Below are 19,210 nucleotides of genomic sequence, written 5' to 3'. Positions count from 1 at the left end.
AATGGTTTATTTACATACAAATAAAAGACAAATAAAACTCTTAGCTCCTTCCCAAAAAACACATCTCAAAACATCAAAACAAAGTCTCTATCAGGTTCAGTTCAGTCTAACTCTATTCTAAGTCGGTTTTATGGGTGATAAAAGCATAATTATTCAATTTTGTTAGTGTTTTCTAACATAAATACTTTATATTTTATTGTTGTCTCATTGATGTCACCTATCAGGCACCAATAGGTGAAAGAGACAAGTAATAATGGGTATCCTTCTCTGCTCCCTATATTCAGTGTCCCTCATGAATGTCAGCAAATTTAGCTTGAAATTTTGTAGGAATTTCAAACAAGAAAATAAACTTAAGCTCTTAACTGGGCTTCAGCTGAAGTGTATAGCTCGGCTTCCTCAACGTTTAAATAAACATACCACAAGATTCCACTAGGACAAAAGAGGTTCAAATGGACATAGAGATGTATGAGATAGTTTTTTCAATATGCAGGAAGGGTAAGAATATTTTAACATACAGCAACACATTCAGACCATAGAAATTTGTAAGGAATCTTTTGGGATTTTTTTTCCAAAAATACTTACTTGTTAAAATACATAAGAGGAATAAATATTCTGTGTAAGATATCACACCTGAAGACAAAAAAAAAAAAAAAGTTTTGTCATATTAGTTTCACTTTATCTTCACATCCTAAACTTGAAACCATTAAATCCATGTATAAGGAGAATTTTTGTTTGCGTGTCTATGCATTTTCATACTTGTGTGCATATAACTGTATTCAACCTGTTAAATGAGTTATTTGTCTAAAATATTGATCTAGAGTGTGGAGTTTTTGTTTGTTTTTAGTATTTCAGGGGAGGAGTACATTAAATATGGCAAATAAACAACTACAGTCGGTGGAGAATGGCTCATTAAACAGAGGCTGGATAGATTCTTAAAAGCTAATATACATATATATAATATATAATATGTATATTTATATATAATATTATATAATATATATATTTATATATATATAAAAATATTATATTTTATATATATGCACTTCATTTCCCGTCTTTTGATCCAAGAGCAAATTTAAGTCTTCACAATCAAGATTTTATTACTACTACTAGATCTAGCTAGGAAAGTTACTAAGTATTTTTAATATCACCTATTCTTTTCCTCATTTTACACATAGCTCCACACTGTAGATTAGCAAAGATTAAATAAAGATATTTAAGTAGCACACTCTCTTATGCTTTATCCTCTTGATTTTATACAGCAGCTTGCAGAAATTAGTTTTCAAAGACCTGCTATCAAGAAATCAGATACCTCAAAGGTTCTCATTCAGTGATGTAAAACGTTCTTTAATGACAAGTCAATAAATGTAAATATGTATTTTGGGCTTTTTGATGACACCTTCTTTGTTGTAAAACAGAGGAAGAAAGGGCAATTGTCAAGTAGTCCATCACAGTATGAAGAAAGCAATACAAAAGGCCTTGAAAGCATTCTCTCCTTTTGTTTGTACTGGTGTATTGTAGCTGCAGAGAGAGAGTTCTGTTTGATTGCTCTGAGTGTTATGGGAGAGAAGCACTGAAATGATGATTGAAGGGAAGAAAAGCTTACACTAAGATCAGAAAGAAGAGAAGGAGGGCACTGGAGGGTTAAACATAATAAAACTTAAGGACAACAGGCATAAATCCGTGTGGCTCATCTGAATAAATCCATGGGAAGATAAATGGACATAGGCTTTTGCTACTTGCTTCATATGTGCATGTTTTAAATAAAATGAGTAAAGTAATAAATAAAAAAATAAAACCTAAATTAGAATTAAGGAGACTGAATTATATTCCCATTCCTTTCACTGGCTTACTGAATGACCTTATCAGTCCTAAGACCCATCATATTTTCGTATATTATGTATAAAACTGGACAACAGAACTCACTTTTTCAGAAAGCATGCTGAAAAGATAGCTAACTATGCTACAGTTTATTACTAATTTTACCAGCTTATTATGACAGTTTTGAGTCCTCCTAATTCCATCAACTTCTGGAGAACTTCTCTGGCAGAAAACTGGAATAAGATACTGTTGAATCAAAGCTGTGTATGTTGCAGACATTTTATTACAGACTTCACAAGCAACATCCAGACATGTTTTTTTAAAGTTGATAATGTACTGATTTAACAGACGCTGAGGCTGAATTCTTATGCAATTGATATTTCAAAAGTCAGATGTTAGGACTATATAGAAAGCAGCCTAGAGCAAAGGAATACGTGGAAATACAGTGCAAAGATGTGCACAACTTCACTTTAACCACAACAAATTTATACAGTGATAATTTGGTTCAGGAAAATAAGTTTTCATCAGTCACCTTTCTCATTAAGATTACGGAAAAGTTTGGATGATCCTTTCCAAACTGGTGGTGTCTCCATAAGGATCTCATTCAGTTCCTAAAAAATAAGATTTAAAAAATATGAAAGCATATAGTTCAATATTAATGAAATAGTTAAAAGATTATGAGTAAATTCTAGGAAATCAATATAAAAGACAAGAAACTGCAAGCAAATCTACCAGTTAATTTATCTGTAGTTACCACAATCATTTTGGAAGTAGTCAAGCACCATATAAATTCTGCACACACAATTATTGCAAGCATTACTCATCTGCATGAATGCAATGTATTTATGGCTGAAATTACTCACCATTGATCCTATTCAGTGAAGGATGAGTTTCCCTGCATTTCAGTGAAGTTTTCATACAAAACCCAAGCAACTGTTTTTTAAAACACTCAACCCAAACTAAAGCAAACTTCACCCATAAATATGAATGTACTTTACTTAAAATACAGGGAAACAGAATGCTTCTGCAGTTATACAAATATAAAAAACAAAAAAAGGTAAGAGGCACTTAAACACCACAAAAAGGGAGAGAGTGGTATAAGTATTTCAGTCCGTTTTGGATATACCTGTTACACTAAGAAATGCAGTCAGGTATGGACTGATGAAGGAACTGTCAAAGGCTTGAGAAAGTCAGTAAATACAACATAACAGGCACAACTACTAAAGCATATTAGAGATTCTGGATTCCACTGACTCTGAAGTGACAATAACGAAGAAACTAAACTCTCCTGTGACTCTGTGTTTACATCATGAATGAAAGTAACTATTAAAATGTATGGTTATAAGAGACACAGGAATTAATGCCCACCTGCTTTGAAAGGGATCTCCACTTTTTAGCACCTGCAACAAAAGACAAAGTCATGAGCTCACAGAATTTAATTTTGCCAATGTGATGTCATAAAAATTAGACTGCATTATATATACTGTGTTTTCAAGAAAAAGAAGTAGTATTTTCCTTACTTCATGAGTACAACCTTCAACCTGGTTAAAAAGAAAATTCTCTTTATGTTATTTTAAAAAAATTAGCTTCATACATACCTGAAGTCCTAACTTTAAAGAAACAATTCAGATGTATAGTTCTTAATCCAACTCTGCTTCAGTGAGAGAAAAGACTTTCAACCTCCAAAATACATTCTTAAAACATTTAATAAGAAAGGGTTTCCTGTTTTCAGGTTTCAATATTCTGAAATGATTACTTAGTAGCAGCAGTATTACAATGCAGTTTGTAGGGAGACCTGGATTCTGGCCCTTGCTTCAGGAAGTACTGACACATTATAAAGCAAACACAGAAAAAAAGAAGTCCTTTAAACTACACCAGGCACTAAGACCCTCTTCAGCCCTTCCTAGTAACTCAGATTCATGCTTCCTTTTACAGCCTCAGTCAGGCTCAATTCTCTGTAAGTTCTAACAGAAGAGCTGAAGAGGGCTTCTAATTAAGAACTGCTCATTAGCACTGAAAAGTGGTAAGACTGACCAGATCCTTTCTTCCTAACACTTTAACTCCAGGCACAGAGAAAGATACTCATATTCAACAAGAGTTGTCCATAACTGTTCAAGAATTCAAAACCTGAGGTTTATCCCCACCCTCTCACAAGACAAATATTTGCAAGATGCAATAAATATTAAGAAAAGGCTCTGTGAATATCAGAATCCACAAAGGTACAAAAAGTAGCCACTGTATGTGTTCAAATCCATAAATTTTTGGTGGGTAAAGGCTCCTTTTTATAGAGCAAAACATGCTATGGTATTAGAAATCCCTTTCGCATGCTCCATTAAATAATTAACACAATACAGAAGCTACTAGAAGTCTGTTATTAGATTATAGTTAAAAACTGACTGAAATTTTAATTTTACATCTTGGTAAACGTTGTAACCAAGGCTGTCCACAAATCCCAAACTAACTATGGGGGAGTTATATCAAACAACATCATAACACGAGCTAACAGATTTTCATATTCTTTTCACCTTATTTTTAAAAATTCAATTAAAAGTCTTGTGTCAGAAAACTAAATAAACTCCCCCAAAACAACCTCATTTGCCATCTATGTTTATGCCTACCATAAAAATCTTGGAGAATATATATATATAATTTTCCAATCAGATAATTTTCCAGTCTCATACATTATAAACATATTTTCTTTCTAGACAAGTCAGTGAAGATCTATGTGTATATTCATACTTCTTACAGCTAAGGCTAAAATTACTGTAGTTAGCACTACAGGGAACAAAATATATTTCCTCTTCTCATAACTGGCTCATACAAATGTATCAAGCTTGACTCTTATAAATATTATATTTTCCCAAATGAAACCCTGCACCATAAAGACAGCAGCATGTTAATTATAGCATTTATTTTCTATTTTCTATAATAACTGCCTGGAGTAAAAAGCTACACTTTATAAGAGAAAATACACTCTTATAATATTAGTTAGTGTTTAATCAAAAAAGGAAGTGAACACCCTCTTGACTTTTGTAGGGCTTACATGATTTCCAAAGTAAATCAATGACAATAGACGTATTCACTCCATCACAAATCTCATTCAGGTCTAATATTATTAGCTTTTCTATAAAGCAGACATAAAGAGCTACTATTAGCTGCTTCAAAGGGCATTTTTTCTTTTTTGACAAAACTCAAAAACCTTCCCAGTCTTCATCCATGAAACCTCCCAGGTGTATGTTCTTTTTTTCTTATGCAAAATATAGATGCTCTAGTATGTCAGCCTGAGTGGACCCAATTATTTACAACTTGCAACTTATTTATACAATGACCCCAAAAATACAAAATAAGATGTAGAAGGTATTACTTTATTCTGAAAAATACTTTCCTTAAATACACTGCCTTCAATAGAGCAAGACAGAAAATTAAGACTTGCTCAAGCAGACAAAGCAGTACTTTGACAATGCTGCAGTACAAGAGTTAAAATTATCATAGTCAGATATGAGAAGCTGGAAGTGATAATCTGTGAGTCATCTATTTCACTTATTCCTATTTATCAGCCTTCTGTCCAAATGTCCCAGACAATATGACTTCCACTATAATGAAGTCATCCACTTCCACACAGTTACAATCCCTTAAAATAATTGTCAGCCATGTAATCTCTGATAATAATCTAAAAACTAAAGGACACCCAGGTTAGTTTTGCTTTCAGTCTCAGAGGTGAACTGGATGCACAGGAAGGATTTTCATACAAACAAGGCTTGCTACACTGAACTCAGAAGGCTTCCTGACTGGTCAGCTCCCAGATCTCTTCTCCTTTGCAATGAGATAAAGAGAATGTCCTTGTGAGTTAAGTGCTTTTTGATTTGGCTTTGTTTTTAAAATCTGAACACTTGCTTTGAGAGAGGAGAAAGCAGAAATTTCATTAGCATGGGAAATTTTAACAGCAAATCATACATATAGTGTGGTCAAGCCAGTCAAACTGTCATAAAATGGAGTTAAACCAAATGTTGAACTGATGTCCAGTACATGTAGCACAAATGCTTCATGACCATACACAGTGAAACCCAACTCCACAGTAACAGAAAAAGGAAGACTTGAAGGTCTGGGCAGAGGAAGTAGATATAAATCATTGCTTATCACAAGAGTTAATACAAATACACATCAATCTACTTCCCCTCTTTTAACTGCAAAGAAAAAAAAAATTTTGCTTTCTGGTAAGAGTTTCAAAGTTTTGCAAGTTTTCCCCATCTAAGCTCTATCTTCTGTCTTCACTGTTATAATGAGATTATATCTTTATTCAAAAGTTACAGAAGTTTTGATGTGCCATGGCTAAATTCTTTCCTCGTTTCATTACTGTTAGGAGAACAAAGGGAAAAAATCCAACATCTGCACAGAGCTTTAAGCTCTCCTCTGACTGTTTTAGTGCTGTTCTCTATACAAGCTCTGTGGTGTAGACTTTATGAAGAAAGACCTAAGGTGAATGATCATACATGTCACACCTGAGCAAAGATATTCACATTCCCCAAAAGATGTGTGCTGCCACCAATGCACTGCAAGCCTGGGGGGCAGGAAATCAAACTAGAGCAGAAAGGGATCACCTTACTAATCAGTCACTCTTTGATACTTAAAGCAGAGATTTTACAATAAATGAACTAAAGTTGATAGCTGATTTTTCATTAATTTCATTAACACATAGTATTAACTCTTGCAATGTTAAAGCGTAGAAAGTGGATCCCTTTGGGGGACTGAATCTCTTAGTCAAAGCATGTTATTTAGAATGCTCTGATATCATTAGAGAACCTCTGTGGGGCAAAACACCCCAACAGGATAGCAGATGACAATTTTGGATGGCAACATTCACAAAAAATGTTATCCTAAGTTATTTAGAGAACTTGTATGTTGCCTGTTAATAGAATAACTATAAAGAAGGGAAGCAAGAGTTTACAGCAATACTGGCCTGCTCTGAAAGAAACTGTGTCCATGGAAATGACACAAATTAACTTGCTGTCCTTCATGGCTGTTGAGCTGTTTGTGACCTTTAAGAGAAGAAAGTTAAACTAATAGCATACAGATGTTTGCGATCTAGTAGCAATCAGGATACTGATTGTATGCACTTGGGTACCATTAAAAATAAAATTCTGGAAGATGCAGTATCCTTTTACTGCAATCAGAAACAGAAGTAGGAATCAAAAGCAAATGGAAAAATAACATACACTGCTGACATTTTCCCTAGCAATTTTATCATTATAAAACTCCTGCTTACGTTTGGGTTCATCACTTGTAACAGCCTGAATGAAGTCATGTGGAGTCATATATAGCTGTCCTTCAAATTCTAAACTGGCAAACATACGAAAACGTTGCTCCCGAGGAGTTGCATAAAGGTGTAAATCTTCAAGGTCTGATCTGCTTTCTGTAACCTTCAAAGACAGAAGGAAACAATTTTAATGTATGAAAAAAGTTTTGGTTTACAATTGGCATTGCCATTCATCATAAAGGAACTGTAAACATAAAGGTGCATAGAGTGCAGTCAGTGGTACTGCACAGTAAATTCTTCTACGAATACTGCTATTTCAACTATCCAATGCAATTAAAGTTACCATACTTGAGGGAACAGAAGAAGAGAAGAACACAGTTATACCTGCAGAGTTACAAAAGTATAATATCGCATTATGTTCACACATCACAAGAGTTTATATATGTCATGAGTTTCTGGTATATTTACCAGTCAGCTGGTTTACATGTAAACTTGGTAGTACAAAATGTTCCAATGACAAACCTTTGAACAGAAAATATACTACTGCTATCTGAAAAGTTTTTTTAGCCCATAACAAGGCAAGCTGCTCTGTGGAATCGGTATCTTGAAGAAAATGTAAGTATCCAACATTTTTTCAGTGGTGAAAACACCAAACCCAAACTGTTTCCTAAAAGGAAGAGCAATGATACAGCTAACTTCTCCTAGTATGCTAAAATAGTAATGCAGCATCCTATCAATGAAATATCCCAAGTTGCTTGTTATTCCTGTCATTTCATGCAGTATCCCTAAAATTCTTCAGCTGTCAAACTAAGGAAATGCAACAAGAAGCACATGATTTAACTAATATTATGCTTTCTTTTAACATCTAAGCAACAGATAAATAAACTCTGTTTTCCAGAGAGGCACCTAAACCCAAACAGAAGTTGGAAGATGTCTGCAGTGGCTGTCCACTAAGAGAAACTGACCTCAAATACAAACAGAAATGGGTTCTCCAAAAACCTAAGAAAAGATTTCAGATTTCAGCAATTAGAAGCAAAGGCACATTTATACTAGATAGTCAAAGATCTGGGCTCACTTTTCTTCAGCTTTCCTAACAAAGTCCTTACTACTGCAGTGAAACAAAATTTTATGGCCTCAAGTTATAACTAGGATTAAATTAGATTTGTAAAACAGACACATCAAAATGAACATGTCTCGAAGAGGTCAAACACTTCCTATTTGGAAAAAACCTGATTTTATATAAGAGAGTCTTACTACTTCAGTGCTTCATCTAAGACATTTTCACCAGCCTTCTAGAAGGAAGGAAGACTACTGTCTGTCTATTTCTCTTTCTAGATCGTCTCTAGTATTTTTAAAATCATTGCTTTGTGTGTATATGTGTGAAAATGTTTTGTTTCAATAGAAAAACCTGTCACATAAAGTAACAGAAACATTTATACAATAATTTTCACGAGACTCCTCCACAGACAAATACTCAGCACTTCTGCCTGAGAAGCAGCTTTAAATCTGGGCTTTGTGTTTTTTACCATTTTCAAATGATTAAAATATTAAATATGGGAGAAAAAAAAATCTAACAGCCACTTAGATGACTACAAAGTCATCTTTGAATGATAAGAAGAAGCTAAATTCCTTTCTGACATACTCACATGCAAGCCAAAATATTTCTGTCCTATCTCACTGTTTGAGTATTTTGGTCTTACTGATCCTTCAGGAGTCCAGTGGCATGCAAGCTATGCCTTCATGTGGGATTTACACAACTCAATTGTTTTGATAGAGCTTGTAGTGACACAACTGATTATCCCTGTATTTGAAGTTTAATAATCTATCTTATTTTTGATACATGTGTTATTTTATCACTATTACAAACATGTTTTTTTAATACATTCAGGTTGTAAGCATGAGTAATAAAGCAATATTTCTGCAAAGTCAATTTTCAGAAAAGAAACTGCTTCTAGGCCATATTACACATGCAGTATGTATAAGCTATTGCAATCAGTCATAATCAATCACACACAATCAAGGGAAGCTGTAGATAATGTCTCTCTCAAATATCATCTTAGTTTTGATCACTGTTACCATTGGGAGAACATGCTGAGATTCTTTGCTTTCTCAAGAAATTCTGTCTTAGGTACCACTGCTTAGTATTTCATTTGAGACGCTGGGAAAAGCATTTCCTAAATTCTCAGACACATATTTCAACATTATCTTAAGGACTCTATGCTACTACAAGTATAAAGACATGGAACTTTCAAGACATGCTTAAACTTAATATGTCTGTCAGCACTCAGGTGTGCAAAATCTTAACTTCTGTTTTTCAATCTAGTTTCCCTCTGACTATATAGCAATGCCAGTATTTCATGCTCTGGCCCAAAGTCATTGTCACCTGATATGAATACAGCCTGCCACCAAAAAGAGCAGTACCTCCCTAAAGGCCCAATACCTGCATGCCGTTGCTCTGCCACTTCATATTCATTTTTCCAAGTGTCAAACTAGATAATGGAGCTGGTCTGACTGAGAACTTTTTTTTTTGTGGTGTTATTTTTTAGCCAGATAAATGCCTGGATCCATGCCACAAGAACAGTTATTTGTATCAAAACCTAGGGCACAGGAACTTACAGATTACAAAAAAGAAAATACCACCTGTTTCAGCAGCAAGCTCCACCTACTTCAAATTAAAAGGAAAACTGCAAGCTTAAGCATAATTTTATTCCAAGGAATAAAAACACCACTTTATTTTAAACTTTGTGGTTTTATCTGAAAGAACCAAAACAAGTTATTTCTGCTATTGATCCAATATGAATTTAAATAAATGTACCCAGGGCTTAACATGTATTGGATGACTGGCCCATATACTAAATGTCCAAATAAAAGCAAGGTTTGGCTGCAGAAGACTCCAGGCACACACCTTAGTAAACTGACAAATAAAACCATCTTTGGAAATAATATTACTTTTTGTCCAAATTTCTTGTTCAGAGCTTTTCTGCTTCTATTACTGCTTAATAGATTAGGAACTATATGATCTTTAAGGTCCCTTCCAATCCAAACCACTCAATGATTCTATGAACACATAAAGTAGATGTTGGATACCTCAGGGAAGGTACTGTTGGTGAAGGAGTGAAGAGCATCCACTAAGATTCCAATTTCTATTTGAAGTTTCAAGAGCTTATCCAGACTAAATCTCTCTGTAATTATCAACAATCTTCAAAAACTGTCATGAAAGTAAATCTGTTTGACAAACAAATGAGGGGAGATTTTTTAATGCTTGTTTACTAACCTCTTGGCAATCCTGCCTACTAATGACTATGATCTTATATAATGTTATGGTTCTTTGCCTTTTAAAAATGGACACAACCATTTCCTTCAAGCAGAACATCACAAATCTCCCAATAGCAGTATTATCTTAATTTTAGATGTAGACCTGCTTTGTTATTAGAAATTTAGGGGGGAAAAAAGCCCACAACTGAAACCAAGAATCTAGCTGGTAGACAAAATTTCCATCCTTCCAACTTCACAACTCAAGGAGTAAATCAAAAGAGGCAAGACTGAAGCTTATGTGCACTCACGAACAATACATTACCTTTTCCTATTCTCAAAAAATTACGAGTGTTAATAGTTGTAATCAAAAAGTTCGTGGTTATCATCCTTCTGCCCTTCCTCCCTCAAACTCTGGTACCTTGCTGCTCCATATTTCACCCCCCACTCCATGTCCTCCTGTGCCATACCCTTGCAGAAGGTCTGCAGATACAACACAGCACCTTTTTTGGGGTGTTTAAATCAGATAAAGAGAATAAATTATCTCGGCCTACTTTCCTGCTGTTCCCTAACACAGAATTGTGCATACATATACCTAATTCTCCCACAGAGAAGACACTTCAAAGCACTTTCTAAAATGGATTCAGCACTTACATGCAAACCACAATCAGGCAAACAAAACAGAAGTTTTGTTTTGTTTCCATACGAAAGTCCATTTTAACAACAGCTTATTGAAACAAGGTAAGTAATTATTAAATTGAAGACCAAATAGTAATTTTGGCAGGGTACTTCTCTGCGTAGAGAGTATCATTCTTCAATTATGTGCGCTTCCGTTGTCTATCTCTGCTACAAACATATTACAAACAGCCTAAAGTACCTGGAAAAGGCTTCAAAGGTTTCAAATTTATTACACAAATGAAAATATGATAATGCTCTCTCACTTACATGTTTCAATGACTTAATACAGTTACTAACAGCTGTTTTCTGCAAGTACTGTATTTAGAGAGGGCCACCTAAAGCCCTACTTCTTCTAATAGTACCACCATGTGTGTCACAAAGCAGTAGTCCTTTAGAGGCAGGTCTTTGTTACAGACACCTGACATCAACCTGAAGTCAATCGACTTTGAAAGCGTTCCTTGCAGAACCTCTTTAGAGCGACACCCCTCCATATTTTCTCCCTCTTCATAGAAAAAAAAAATCTGAGTCAAGAAAATCTAGGCTTTCTATCAAGCAAATTCAGTGTTCAAAACTCTTTCCCATTTCGGGTTCATCTTTCATGTACTTTGTCTATAAATAGAGACAAGCCAAAATGCCATGTAATGCATGTCACCAATGGTACCCATGTATTACCTGAAGCATGGCCTAATCTCCACTTCTGGTCCCATGCTTATCTTATTGGGTTTCTTATCTCAGAGACATGTTCTGTCAGAATTTGGTATAACACAAATTAACCTGTATGGCCTTCCAGTGAATCCATGCAATAACTTTACATTGCCATAAGACAGCCTAACACATGGCACAAGCCCCCAGTGGCATTAAAATAACTAAAATTTTACAGTAGTTATGACCCCAAACTATCTGAAAATATCAGTAAGCATTAATGATGTGGCTCAGACTCACTGTGAGTAAAGCGCAGAAGACAAAATGCTACATAATTTCTCTTTCTATTAAAAACCACAAATCTTGTCAAGTATGAGTCTTGTATTACATTAGGTCAGTACTTTGGAAGTCTTTATTCTGTGAGAAAAAATCCAATTTTCCCATAAAAACAAGATTAAATCCAGAAATTTTCTCTCGGTAATTGAAAAAGTGACGCCTATAAGCTCATAAAGCTCTACAGAAGTAAACTGCAAGAATCCATTATCAAAACCCAGAATACTAGTCCAACTCCCAGATTCTAAGAATACCTATAAATAATGCAAAATATTTTCCAGAACAAATAGGTGAAAATATACACACTGTTTGCACGTGAGGCAAAAAGCTCCAGAGGTATCACATAAAAAAAAAAATCACAACTTTGCTGCATCCCAAGTCAAATCAGTATTCTCTTGCTTTTTCCAACTGAGGTAAAGGTGAGACTATTTTAGCTAAAGCAGCCAACATTTACTACTAAAAGTACATTTTGCTTGCAGTCAAAATTATGTTTGTTGTAGTAGTTTAATCTTTAATTTATTTCAAGTGAGTAACTTTCTTTGAATTTTTGCTTGCAAAGTAATCTGTCTTCCATCAATGAGAATCTGTGCAAATTATTAAAATAAAAAGGTTTTCAAAGCAATGCTGTTCCTAACTTCCTTCGTTTATATTTGACTTCAGGCTTATTTAATATGCTCCCATGTAGATAAAAGTAGCACAATTCTGTTTTCATGCTGGGTGGCCAAAAGGTTAAACGTCAAGTTCCCAGTGTGGGAAAATCCCAAAGTAGACAAAACTGTTTTGATGCTTACTGAAGTTGTATTTCTAGCAGACAACTTAGATGTTCTACAGCCAACAATTCTGTTAGTTGATCCCGCTTCACTGAGATAAGGACATTATTATATTAAAGTATTTACAAGCACAGGAAGCTATAGTGTATTTAAAATGCTGTAAAAAGGGCCATGTTCAAGTACAATTGTGTTACAGGAAATCCTTGGGTAACTTTAACTGTAAGCACAGCTATTCCAGAAATCCTTCGAAATAAGTATTACCCTAAAATATTCTCCTACAGTCCTTCTTACATTAGTTTCACATGGAAGTTACTTAACCTGTAGCAGCTCAAGAAGCTTAGTCATTGTGTATATCCTGCTACACATCCACATGCTTCACTGCATGCAGCACTGAAACGTACTAATAGCTGCATCTGTCCATCCTAAACATGCATTATCCTTTTTTAACATTACGAAGAACACAGAATTAATGATGAAAGGTGAAACTTCCTTTTCCTTCAGCATGGCTCTCACTTCAGCTGGCTGGCAAGCAGTAAAAGAGCTTCATCTGCAATCAGCCAAAGAGTAAAACATCTTCCTACATTTGGCAATTGATCTACGACATGAAAAAGCATTTGCTACAAGTGGCTTCTGTAAAAATGATGCTCATGCATCTTTTGGAACAGTATCCTCTTTGAGCAGCTAGGAGGGTCTTCTTCCTAGGGGAGTTTCCCTTATTTTTTGGAGTTAAAAAGTTTTGTTCTTCATTTCACAGAGATGGAAATACATGACATAATGCACTTAGAAATGTGCTGCTACAAATAAACTTGATCTTTTGAGTATTTTCACAAAGAGGGAGTTCGACAGTACTGCTGAGGTACGAGGAAAAACCCTCCGGAAACCTCCGTAATATGCAGCATCCTTCTCCTAGAAATCAGTGTGCCTTCAAGAAATGTAATAAAGTACACATTCTGTGTCTGTCTCTCCCTGCCTCCCTTTTAATACCTAAATCACCTCTAAAGGAAATGATTCTTAGAGAGCAACTCCTAAAAATAAATATAGGCCTGGAGTTCACTACCTTTACACAATGACAATGTGATTCTCAAAAAGATCTCTTAGGAGTGCAAAGAGGCATCATGTGTATTGCCAAGACCAATTTAGTAAGTTGTACTAATGACACCAGACTTCCGGAGGTAAGAAACTGGAAGACAGTATTAATTTCTCTGAGGAACTCTGATACTGGATTATGTTTTTAGAAAATTGTTACATTTCTTTGAAAGAAACATGATACACAGCTGTTCCAACAAGGTAAATACTTCATAAGCAGTACGTTGGATCAGGGCTCTTCTTGGGTCAATATCATTCTCAGTTACCACTACAGGAGAACCTGTATCAAAATAACAGTTCACTCCAAGAGATTCCTGCTCTGCATCAGCATCTCCTAGACTTTAAAGGAGCTGTCAGCTAGCAGAGCTCTTCCAGTCTTCACCAAACCTTTAGACACAAAACTAGCACCTCCCAGTGCAGAATTTTACTTCGATTCTGAGGCAGCACTTCTGGAATTAAAGCTGCTGCTTTATTATAGCGTCCAAGATTTCACTCAAGGTAATCACATGTAAAGCTGTCATGACTGGAATTATTCTCAGAAAGCATCTGGGAAAAGGTAACCCTGTAGGGAGCTTAGCTTCATGCTGGTTCTGTAACAAATTTTACTCTCCACCAGAACACCTCCAATGATATGCTCGATCAGCCAGTATACTTTTGCACTGATCACATACATGATCTTTGATCAAAATGCCTGCCACACCACTGACACTACGTTGGTGATGCATATCAGCTTACTTGACTTGTAGCAAAGAGCATCTTCTCACTTATCTGTACATAAATTCACAAATCTGTCGCTCATCAGGTTTCATACTGTAAAAGTCTCATAGAACATGGGGACAGATCTGCAGACCATTTTGACACACTGATTCTCTACAAGTCTCAAACACATTTTTTTTTTTCCAGTTACTCTCATTTCCCAACTGCCCAAGAAAGTATCCCATCAACATCTGTGTAATCATCACTATCAGTCTTGGAATCCAAGAGCCCCTTTAAAATTTACTGGTTCCATAAATCCTAGATGACAGCAGTAGGACAAAGCAACTAACTATCAAGATAGATATGATAATCTTACATTCTTAAGTATTCCATCACTACAGCCAAGCATTTTTCCGACTCAGCAACAGAATGTGATGGAAAGTCAATCATAGGGATACTAAATGGGACCAGCAAACTCTCAAAATACTTTCACAAGCCATATGAAAATTACCTGGCAGCAGGTGATCTGCCAGAAAAGAAAGTTGTTCTTTGATAGTCAAGATATAAACTAGGTTAACTGCCATTTTTTTTAGTATTTAGTGGTATCAGAAAACTGTTTACTGTCTGCTGGAGCTGCCTAAATGAAACAAGAAGGCCATTTCACTTACTAAACTTTTACAAAAATTCTTCTGAAGAAATAAGAAAGACACGTAGGAATTCAAGACTAGATACTGTACTTAGTTTGTCTTTCTTCACAATAGTTGGTATGGTGTTATATTTTGGATTTGTGACCAGTGTAGATAACACAAGAGATAGTTCAGCTATTGCTGAGCATTGCTGGCACATTGTCAAGGCTCATTCTGCTGTCTCACACTGTCCCACCAGCAAGTCGACCAGGGGAGCACAAGAAGCTGGGAGTGGACACAGCTGGGACAGCTGATCCCAACTTACCAAAGGAAGATTCCACACAATACAATTGTGCTCAGTAATAAAAGCTTTGGGGAAGAAAGAGGAAATGGACACACACACATTCAGAGTGACAGCATTTGTCTCCCCAATTTGCCATTATGTGTAATGGAGCCTGTTTTCCTGGGGATGGCTGAACACCTGCCTGCCCATGGGAAGCCGTGAATTAATTCCTTATTTTGCTCTGCCTGTTAAACTGTCTTTATCTCAACCCATGAGTTTCCTCAGTTTTACACTTCCAGCTCTCTCTGCCATCCCACTGTGGGAGGGTGAGCGAGTGTCTCTGTGGTGCTGCATGGTACCTGCTAGCCAAGGTTAAACCCCAGCGTTATAGATGAGACAGCCACAGCTGTCTTGAATCCCTGTGAACACTCTGTCTGAACACTTTGCTTTTTTACTGAATATCATTTTTGTGATACTGTTTTTAGTTATAAACTTACTATGTGTTAACCATTAAAAATGGAATTATCTCTTGTCAGTTGCTGTTTAAAAGCCATTTTTTTTTGAATGAACAGAAAAAAGTAGGGGAGGAGAAAGATTTCTTTTTCCCACATTAGAACACTTAAAAATTTTTAAGACTCTCTGACAAGTCTATGTTTATACCAGTCTATACATTATGGTTGTCTATGTTTTAAAGATTTAAAGGATTTCAGGTTTTGCAGGAGCTGGTCACTTTAGTGTCAGGACTAAGGTTTTTTTTAGAGGTTATTCTGTCCTCCCGGGGTGATGCAAGAAACAATCCGTGTAACTGCTTCCACCAGCTGCTGTAGATCTCTCTACCAAGACACTGACAGCACAGCTATCAGCTTCTTGTTGCTTGCAGTGGTCTAAGCAAATGCATTTGGAAAAAGCATGCAGCTAGAGGAAAGATTAAGGAAGAAACATGCAAGTGGAAATATTAGGATGAAATAGAAACGTGTGGCTTCGAAAGAAGGAGGAAAAAAAAGCTGTTGCATGATTTGCTTTGGTGTAATAAAAGGTAGACTGAGATGGGAAATGAGATGGGGTAGCTAGGGAAACAGGAAAGTGGGGTAAGGACAAACCTCAAAAGCCCCAGTAAACAGCGCCCTGTGCATCAGGAAAAAGAATAAACGTCCAAAAGCAGTTAGAAAGGATCCCAAGACACTTGACCCTCATCATTCGTTGTTGGTCAGTACATGACAGAATTGTAAAAATCTCCTAACAAAACATGCATGACAGGTCCATCAAACTCATCTATACAGAAGCTGCAGGTTATCATTCTCCAGCCATTAGTCAAAACACACTCTGCGGTAGATCCAAGAGCTCCAGCCTTGATCCTAATAACACTGACACTTTTATGATTTTTCACAACAGAATTTTCTACTCTCAACACTATTATGATTTTTAAACTGTTAAACTCTATTAAAGTTGTAAGCTTACCACTTAAAACTAGGAATTAAAAAAGTTATTGTCACTACCATGAATACCGTTCAATGCAATTGGAACAGTATGCACATCCGTTTTTTCACCTCTGGAGATGTTTCCGAAATCTGTACTGAGAGAGTTGGTGCTCTAGAGAAGGCAATGATAAATGGATCACAGATGGAGCTCATGGTCAAACTACTCTTGGTAGTTCACCATCTACATCTGCTTTCAGACTGTGGTCTTTCCCCACTGCCATACAAGCCCTTTTGCAGCACAAGAGTCACTAGTAAAGAAACCACAGGAACGCACTACCTCAGACCAAAAGTTCCATAGCTATTTTCCACATAGGACCATGGTGTTTGTCCTCAGAACAGTGTTTGTCTTCAAAAAAATAGCCCGTGTATGCATAGAAAACACATTTTACATATTTTTGTAATTTTACATGAATTAAAATATAACCTTAATTCTGAATTTGCAACCTCAGTCCTTTTATAGTGACATATGTGAAAATTCATAATTATACATCCCACTAAATTTATGGATTTTTCTAGGGTGCAGGAACCATATTTCCCCTGAAAAAAAGACTGGGAATTAAGACTGGCCAAGTAAAACATTGTTAAGATCTGTCAAATCAAAACGGTATGAAAACCTGGAAGAGTTTGTCTTCAGTTCTCTGTGCCACAGTAACACACTCAAGACACAAGTATACGAAAAATCAAAAACACCAGGCTCAACTTCCCTTCATAAAGGATGCTGCCAACAGAATCTGTATTTCAAATAATGACACAGGGTGAAAGGGCTGATAACATTCATTCTTAAGCCCAAGGCCTCTGCTGCAAAAATGTAGATCCTGCTCCCAAAGACAGTATAAAATAAACTTGGCATACAGAAAGCAAGCCACTTGCACCACTGATTTCCAGTCTTAGTAGACCCCATACTGACAAACTGCCTAATCACAGCTCTTGACATTTTTAATGAAAAAAAACCCCACCCCTATCATTACCACGTTACATATGCCACGGTCCAGAGTTTCTCCCTGTCACAGGAAACTTCATTTTCCAGGTAAATGCCAACTGTTTCTTGTCACCCCTGGCTACCCAACCTGTTTTCTCTGAACTAGTTCAGCTGAAGCGTTATTTGTCATAATGCTGTCACTTCGTACGAAGCTCTGCGTGAACCTTCCACACTACAGGAAATTCTATCGGCAACTGTCCTAAGTACAAAGAAGCTGAACTCAGGTTTTGAGCTGCTCCATTTGCAAGCCGGCATTCTCTGTTAAAGCAAGGTTCGGACAGCACCAGAGGCGAAGCGCAGCCAAGGCGCGTCGGTGCCCGCTACCCGCGGCGCTCCGGTGACAGCCCGTCCGTCCGTCCCGAGGGGTGACAGGGACAGCCCGTCTCTGCCGAGGGGTCACAGCTCCTCCCGGGTCCCTGGCTCGCCTCCCGGCCCCGGGCCGGCCCCACGCAGGGTCACCTCTGCGCCACAGCCCGGGAAGCGGTCCCGCCGCGGAAGGACGCGCGCACACCTACCGTCTCCTTGGCAGCGGCCGCCACGGGGATAGGGAGCAGCGCCCGGGCCCCTGCCGGCTCCCGGGAGGGCTCCCGCCGGCGCTCGGACAGCCGGTACCCCGCGAACCCGGCGAGAGCCGCCCCCGCCGCCGCCCAGCCCAGCTCCCGCCGCCACCGCCGCGGCCCCGCCGGCCCGGCCCCGCCGCCGCCCCACAGCCGCCGCGCCGGCGGAGCGCCGGGAGCGGGCCCCAGGCGGCGGCGCCACCGCAGCAGGGAGCGCAGGGCGGCCATGGCCCCCTCCGCCCCAGCGCCGGGCGCTCCGAGCCCCCGGTGCCGGCAGAAGCCTCGCGAGAAGCGGCGAAGGGGAGGGTAACGGAGCGGCCCCGGAGGCCCCGCCCCGGCCGCGCCGCCGTGCGCCCCGCGGGCACCGCGCCGGCTGGGCCGGGCACGGGCAGCGCCGGCGGCGGGAGCTGCGCTGCCACTGGCCGGCAAGGTAGGGGAGATACGAGGTGATCAAGACCAAACGCGAAGAACGGGCGCGGCCCTGGATCCGCCCAGTTCAAGCGGGATGCGTGGGAACTGCCGCGACCGCGGGCAGAGCTTGCGGTGTGCCGTGGGTCCTCGGTAACGTGCTCCAGAGCCTCACCTCGTGATTCCAGGGCCGTGCTCCCAAGGGAGCGTGCCGCACGACCCAGCCAATGTATATTTGCCATGTCGGCAGCCTCTCCTCTGATAAATACTCTTGGCGGCAGGTAGCCTCTTTAGCATAACCAGGCAGTAGTTAAAGACCAATGGTGAAAGATGAGCGTGTTCTTTTG

At 38.1% G+C, this 19,210-nt stretch overlaps 1 protein-coding gene across 3 annotated transcripts in view; it reads right to left on the bottom strand.

Moving 5' to 3' along the window:
* MICU3 (mitochondrial calcium uptake family member 3) overlaps positions 1–18,704 on the bottom strand; it is a 48,556-nt gene extending 29,852 nt beyond the window's left edge. For all 3 annotated transcript variants that reach the window (XM_050337606.1, XM_050337605.1, XM_050337607.1), the window contains exons 1-5: positions 18,414–18,704; positions 7,085–7,238; positions 3,190–3,221; positions 2,354–2,432; positions 583–630 (exon numbers count right to left, since the gene is read on the bottom strand). In XM_050337606.1, the coding sequence (XP_050193563.1) occupies positions 583–630; positions 2,354–2,432; positions 3,190–3,221; positions 7,085–7,238; positions 18,414–18,683 (583 nt within the window). In that variant the 5' untranslated portion in view covers positions 18,684–18,704. The remainder of the gene's footprint in view (positions 1–582; positions 631–2,353; positions 2,433–3,189; positions 3,222–7,084; positions 7,239–18,413) is intronic.
* Positions 18,705–19,210: the final 506 nt, after the last annotated feature.

Source organism: Myiozetetes cayanensis, unplaced genomic scaffold (genome assembly GCF_022539395.1).
Source record: "Myiozetetes cayanensis isolate MyiCay16 unplaced genomic scaffold, myiCay2020 scf7, whole genome shotgun sequence".
Lineage (NCBI taxonomy): Eukaryota > Metazoa > Chordata > Aves > Passeriformes > Tyrannidae > Myiozetetes > Myiozetetes cayanensis.
The sequence above is the reverse complement of the archived record's forward strand: the minus strand, read 5'-3'. Positions and strand labels throughout refer to the sequence as shown.